Source organism: Opisthorchis viverrini (assembly GCF_000715545.1).
Source record: "Opisthorchis viverrini unplaced genomic scaffold opera_v5_48, whole genome shotgun sequence".
NCBI lineage: Eukaryota > Metazoa > Platyhelminthes > Trematoda > Opisthorchiida > Opisthorchiidae > Opisthorchis > Opisthorchis viverrini.
This window is the reverse complement of record NW_008751704.1, coordinates 1,685,767-1,692,958: the sequence shown is the minus strand read 5'-3', so window position 1 is coordinate 1,692,958 and position 7,192 is coordinate 1,685,767. Positions and strand designations below refer to the sequence as shown.

General features: G+C 44.2%; 2 protein-coding genes across 2 annotated transcripts in view; both read right to left on the bottom strand.

Annotated features, from left to right (window-relative positions):
- The window catches only part of T265_03402 (hypothetical protein), a gene marked incomplete at both ends in the record, with an annotated part of 8,732 nt that extends 4,990 nt beyond the window's left edge, over positions 1 to 3,742 (bottom strand). Inside the window, 3 exons of the mRNA XM_009167871.1 lie at positions 1,132 to 1,303; positions 2,300 to 2,502; positions 3,621 to 3,742. Of these exons, the coding sequence (XP_009166135.1) occupies positions 1,132 to 1,303; positions 2,300 to 2,502; positions 3,621 to 3,742 (497 nt within the window). The remainder of the gene's footprint in view (positions 1 to 1,131; positions 1,304 to 2,299; positions 2,503 to 3,620) is intronic.
- A 21-nt stretch (positions 3,743 to 3,763) lies between these two features.
- T265_03401 (hypothetical protein) overlaps positions 3,764 to 7,192 on the bottom strand; it is a gene marked incomplete at both ends in the record, with an annotated part of 6,403 nt that continues 2,974 nt past the window's right edge. Inside the window, 2 exons of the mRNA XM_009167870.1 lie at positions 3,764 to 3,908; positions 5,963 to 6,093. Coding sequence (XP_009166134.1) covers positions 3,764 to 3,908; positions 5,963 to 6,093 — 276 coding nt within the window. The remainder of the gene's footprint in view (positions 3,909 to 5,962; positions 6,094 to 7,192) is intronic.

Sequence of the window (7,192 nt, the reverse complement as noted above, 5' to 3'; positions counted from 1 at the left end):
TTTTAGGTATATTTTGCTTTCCAGAAACAGGCTACATCGATGGTAATCGCTACGGCTACTGTCACCAGCATCCCAATGTTGACTCAATTTTGCAGTGAGTCAACTATAATGGGGCACAATGTATGGTTTCGTACAAAATATCCTCCTTGAAAAACACATTACACGCTCCGTTGACAGCTGTTTTGGGTAGAACAAAATGGCAATACGCTTAGCCGTTGGAATGCTGGGAGTTTCGCTGATCAAAAACTCCAGTGTTCCATTTGATCATTGAATCCTTCAAAACCAGGCTGCCTCCAGTCACCAAGCATAGCTCATCCACGATGACGGAGTCTCTAAAATCCCCCCTCCCCAGTTGTTACAGACCATTAGCTGGTATCACAACGAAACCGGAACACTCGAAGCATATGGACAGCTACGTCCGCACCCTACTTTTTAGCCCGCACTCCTACTTCTCTGTACGGAATCATATTACTTATCCATTCTTATAACTGCATGACTGACACGTTCTTGCTTGCCTTGGTCACACCCATTCTCACTGATTCTCACTGTGAGTTTGTCGTATTCGTAATCGAGCTTTTAGCAACGCTCCGAAAATGAAGTTCGGTTGCAGGGAATTTTCCTATTGTGACAGGATGCTCTGAGCAAAAATACCATCTGATAGATACGATCCGAGGTCCTCTAATAACGAAAAAATATCAGTCTGGCCCGAATGTAACGCGGACTGGACCATACAGGCTAAGCGACAAACTGAACTCTGGCCACGATCACCGGCAACTTGACCTCTGCTTATAGAATGTTGTGTACTGCAGTGTGAACTTTTACAAAAGAATTACGCTCACTCGCGCAAGCTCCTGCCTTAAACTACACTGTTCTCCATCCAGTCAAATAAGCCTAAAGGATTTAAGCTTCTCAACAAATATGGTGTCGATCAGAAAAGGTAGTAAAAGAGAAATTATGAAACGCAGAAGACAGATTTCGTCCTTGCAGGACTAAGGTATAACGAAGACGGGATAAGGTGCAAAGACGGTAATTATTCCGACAGAAGAAAACCAAGGGGGACATATTCCAAAAAACCATCTGAACAGGTCGGAATGACCAAGGAGTAATTCAGCAATACAAAACACCGCTTACCTTACACCAGTGCGTTTGAGTTGACGCCCAGCTTCGTAGGCCTGTTGCCAACCTATTTTGGTGAGCACCTTTTCATCAGGCGTGGGACCTTTCAGATTGTACTGCCCATGACGAATAAGAATTAGCACTTTGCTGTAAGGTTCTGAGCCAATATGTTCAACTGCCGGTAATGCTGGTGCTCAAAAGAAAAAGTAGAAAAGTGAGTGTGATGGGCATGTTAGATACGGAAAAACAGACCAGAAAAAGGCACCACAAGTGATACACATCCCAAAAAAGCCCAAAGTTTCATTACAGAATGCTTAAAATGGCTGTATTATGTTGATAAAACAGATAGGTAGCAAGCAAATGGTTTCAATGAGGTCCCAGTGTGCCTGAAATAATGGTAACCCATCAGTTTCTGCTTCAAAGGTGAAACCAATCCAAGATGTGCATGTAAACGTTTTTAGTAACACATCGTTGGTTCTTCCAGACATTTGTTGGTCCACGGAAATGCACAAGGAGAGAAATTCCACTCCGTTTTATACTACTGATGAAATGTGAGTAGAAGATAGTCAAGTTTTGGGGCGTCCGCTGCATTTGACACTGGATTACTGAGCCGTTTTTTTAGTAGCTGTTCATTATTGTCCAGTACTCAAATTTCGAGAGGATGCTTGGTGCTGTTGACTTTTCAAAAACCCTACGGTATCATTGAAGAATGTTTAGAAGGAATGACAATGGCGGTTTCATTATACGTTGTGAGATCCAAAGTAGTTAGATACTAAGAATAGCTGAGATAAGAACCACCAGATTCGTAGCTTGGTCGATGGTGTACACTATCCCTGGACGGAAAATACAGACGCGGCCTCATCTTCTGACTAAGGCGTGCATGAACTAACTTCCACAGGATCACATTCACTATACGAAAAATGCCATGAAAAAGCCAATCCTTTAGCATGTCAGAGTCCGGACCGATCACGTTGATCTAGTTCAGATGTGCGGGTTTCTTCCCCTAACTATGATTCAATTCATTACGGCATTACTGATTCGCTGTTCCCATCAGACACGGATGACATCAAGGGTCAAGCACCTATTCGCTGTGGGCGGGGTTTCAACCGAAAGTAACTCAGAGCGTGACACTAATTTGGTTTAAGTGCAAACGAAGCACTAAGAAAATTCCCCACTTAATTACCATTACGAATATCCCAAGAGTTATCCCAAGGTTTAATCGCGATCGTTGATTGCGCAGATTCCGGAGAAGTATCCTCAGATGTGTTCGCCGGTTTCCAATTACGTTTCACAAGAACTGCAGAGAATAGTAAACCACCGGCGGCTAGAGGAAGTTTTGTAAAATTCATGGTGTGATTACGAGTTGGTGGCACGCCATCAGAAGAGCTGAAATGGAGAAAAGTGATGTTAAACAATCGACTACTAAGTGTTACGGATTACTACTGTGAATTAGTGTCTCGTTTAGGTAACTGAAATGAGTACGATATAAAATTAAAAACAGTCTTCACTGGCGGCTATAAAGAGCGATTTCACACAATTGTCGGAAAAATGAAAAAAACTCCTCTATTACCAGTACAAAAAGGGAGAGGTAGTTTCCGTTAACTCGAGATTACTCAACTGTCAAGTGGGGAGGGGATGTGAATCCAAGTGATACAAGGATTATCAGCAAGTATTCTTCCGTCGCACCCATAACATTCGAAGATAACTCACGGCACACAGCGATTCCAATTCACTCGTGGTATTCCGACTGCTCGGTTGTTTGAATAGTCCGGGGTTATCACAGCCCTCATGTTTCGTTCGGGTCTGGTGGCAGCCCAGCTCACATTGCTGACATCAAAAGAGCGGCGCCTCAGGGAAAGTTCACTTCCATACCGCATTCGGCCTGCTATAGAGAATTGATCAGAAGTTTCGGCTGATTTGTGAAAATCTAAAGCGGTTAAGACTGATCTACCGGAAAGTATTATTTGAACCGGATTTTTTTAATACATAGAGTAAGGTTTACGGGGAAATGAACGACCAAGTCCACTCATCCCCTGCAAGTAGCAACAGAATACAACACAAAGCAAGACATGAAACAACACACTTCTAATAATGGGTTGATATGGAGGCCAGCTAGTCTTCTGAACAGTTAGTATTTATGTGAGTTACGGAAGATCAGGGGTGGTAGGGATGCTCTTGGAGACGTCATGAAGAGACAGTTCTAAAGTATGTAATATGAACTTGATACGGGTAAGTGGATGAGAGCAGCCTTGTCGCTGAGCTAAAAGGTGCACACAACCACATAGACAGAGGGAGGCAGGATCAGATGCACATCTTTCGTAGTAGTAACAGTAGGATAAATAACAGATACTAAGTTCCAACAGTGTGAAATTGCTTGCAGACTATCTGTCAATGAACAGGTACCTACAAAGCAAGCCGTACTCTTTTTAATTGGATTGGGGAGATAATAAAATGAAAAAATGGTCCAGCTGTGGCACCCTTCCGGTATCTAGCTTCCATTCCACCCGAAGGAAACGTGGATACTGCCAGGCTGTCCAAGTCTAGACAGGGGAAGTCGTGAGGCACAGGTCGGATTTGAACCACAAATCTTCCGATCAGTAAATTCGCGCCCTAACCACTCAGCCATCTCAGCATAGATTGGCCTCACTTAAAGGACGAAGTCCTCATTAAAATGTCCAAAAATCTCCTGACAAAACCAATAACTGTGACTGGCAGCCTTTTCTGTCATTTGATCACAATGCCCACTACAGTTAATGACTATATGCGCGCTCTGAGCTCGAGAGGGCTCCGGTCTTAGGGTGCGAACTCACTGACCGGAAGGTGCTTGGTCCGAAGTCAACCCCAACATCTTAATTGCTTTTGTTTAGGCCTTAGCAAGCTGGCCGTACCTCGCAGCACTTGAGCTTCCTTCGGGTGGCAAGGCACCTAGGCACTGAAATGTATTACAGTTGACATTATCTTTTCTAGTAACCTGTACAATCAATGTGCATACATAAACCAAGAAGACTTGCTTTTGTCAGCCATGCACTCAAGACAGAACGAACAGCTCGAGTCCTCGCTCTACACAGTCCTCATCCGCATATTCTAAGCTAAAGAATTTATTCCTTGGAATGGAATAAGGTCCATGCTTAAAGAAATTAAGGTCTGCGAATATATTCTCTGCCGTGGTCTCACACTGGTGTTCTTCCTCTGAATTGCTAGTCTGACTTAGTATGGTGTCCTGATGAATCCTTTCCATAATGGGTGGTTGCAAGGGTCGGGTACTGCGTTACCCAAAACTTTATATTTGTGCACAGAGCATCCACGAGGGTGCCAGGGTTCAGTTAAGATGCAAAGATCAAACAAAATCACGGGTAGGCGAGTAGGAATTTACCAGATTGATTCGATGGCCCTACATTAAAACATTACACGTCTACGCTTATCACACTTAAATAGATTACGTAGCCGCTATTACAATGCTCAAGAAGGGAATGTGAATGAGAAATAGATAGCCAGAAGATTGCGCGGTTCATTACAGGAGAAAGTACGACTGAGAAGGTGAACCGTTTTGACGGCTCTATTGCAACAAAGGAGACACATCTTGGGGGGGAGAGATTAGGATTAACCAAACATTGGGGTCCTTGTGTTGTTCTACAGTGAAAACGGGCTTGGTTTCGGGTAGCGATCGTAGAGTAAACTCGGAATCAGTAGATTTGAGAAAGCCCTGTGGAGAGTTTCCCCAAAGTTGAAGGGAGTCGATTTTGCCGAGACCGTTGGAACAGACACTGTCTATCTCCTAAGGAGTTAGGTAACTGTTGGACCATGCCTTACGGTCATCTACACGAGGAATCGTGTAGAGCCAGTAAGTGATTTCTGGGAGGCGCCGTTCGTAGCTTGGAAGTTCGAAGATTCACTTATAATTTATCACAAGGAGCGACACGAAATGAAAGAATCCAGTCAGCGAGGGAATGGCCGCTAACAGTAAGGTCCTTTTGGCATTCCACAACGTGTCAAAAACCTTGGAAGAATCAGAAAAGCTATCTGTCCCAAATTTCAGCTTAGCAAACGTCGGCGAAAAAGGAGTCCGGGTTGTCCATCCATGAAATGGTCGGCATGAAACTATGCTGTGCTTGATAAAGTAGTTCGTGCAATATTAAAGACTCCAGCACCGATGTGTTGACAAGCTGCTGCGTGATTTTACGAGAAGTTGGAGGTCGGACTAATAGACTGGTGATTATTAGGGTCGTAGATCGGATGCATGACTGACTGTTTTCGTTGCCATTCAACGTATTCGGAAGAAGATGAGGGAACTGAAATAGAGCGAGAGCAGAGCAGGAGATGGAAGAATAGATATCATTTATTCCATGTTAACCACCAGGATAGCAAAGCGACGAAGACTTCTGAGTGATCTGCGGAGATTTATGCTAAACATGATGCTACGGAAGGAACGGAGGTATAGGACATGAAGTTGGTTATTCAAGGAAGTAGCGAGGATTTCAGCTGCTGCGTTGAAGAATGAAGTGGAGTTGTGGTCAGGTGTGGCAATCCGCCAGGTATATATGTCAGAATTGTAATTCCGGAAGGTTGCATGCTCCGGTTGGCAAGTGGCCCTGGTTTGTACTGATTTATAGCTGAAACGCACGACGAAGTTCCAAATAGCTGATGTACTCCACCTTGTGGACGGACACCACCGGTTGAGAACTCAACGTGTGGTCAGGGTGTGCTATTTTGGCCGGCTGATTCTCCGAACCGGGGATAAAAAAGCGGTATGTCCCAGAGACCTTGATGGTAACGGTTCTACATAGCTTGTGTGCTTGTTGGGACGGTCGGGCGCTAACGAACAATTCTACTCTTTATAATATTTCACTGAGATTTCATTTTCTCTCTGTCTAGCCAACTGAGCCGCAGCGCTCTTTCTTCCATTGGTTTACCTGCAATATAGCCGATCACCATCTGCTGTCCCTTGTCTTCTTCCTTGAGGTCTTCCCACTCAGGTAACTAGACTATCAACTTGACAGTATAAATCGCATTTCAGCTGATCAACCTCAGGTGAACGAACACCACCGGTTGAGAACTCAACGTGTGGTCAGGGTGTGCTGCTTTGGCCGGCTGATTCTCCGAACCGAGGATAAAATAGCGACATGTCCCAGAGACCTTGATGGTGACAGTTTGTTTGATGCTAAAGACTACAGTACATCCACGTATTCCATTTCATAAACCCAGGTGATGGGTCACACCCACATTGTCAACATGATGGAGGACAACTCTTTGTGAGACGAGGTCAGTAAACTGCTACTAGAATAACAGTCCAGATGAAGCTTCACTTGGCCGCTTCTTTAAGCAGGGTAAGGACTATGACTTTATCAACCATACGGTTTTCGCTTATAAGGATCAGATCTAGCAAATGGCCCCCAAGAGGGATTATCGTTATGATGATACTGGTGTTATCTGATCGAGACGGGTGTCCAATAGGAAGGAATCAAAACCCAAGAATGGAACTGTCATATAGTACTAGTTAACGACCCGAGGAATTGAAACCAAATACGACTACGAAGCGAGAGCATGTGAGTGAGGGTTGGACAGCGAGCGAACTGGAGAGAGAGATATTCTTCTCGGAGGGAAGAGTTGGACAAATTTTGGTAGTAAACTGCCACGCATCACGTAAATTGAGGGTGAGGGGCGAATCAGTGAGGGAGAATGGTGTGGGCAAAACAGGTGCCGAAGAAAGAGGTATTGAGTCCATGACAAGTACAATTACAACTCTGGTTCGCACACGGGGAGAGTCGAAGAGGGATGTGTTGCAGTTATACAATAGTTTTGCGCGAATCAGTGAGAATGGTGTGGGCAAAACAGGTGCCGAAGAAAGAGGTATTGAGTCCATGACAAGTACAATTACAACTCTGGTTCGCACGCACACAGAGTCGAAGAGGGATGTGTTGCAGTTATACAATAGTTTTGCAGTCGACTCTGTCCACATTGATCCAGTTTTTAGTCAGTGAGTTTATATGAAGAGGACTCAACGATACCAGTTTGTCCAGTTCTTTGTCTCAGAGACTACCGCATCTATATATATATATATATATATATATATATATAT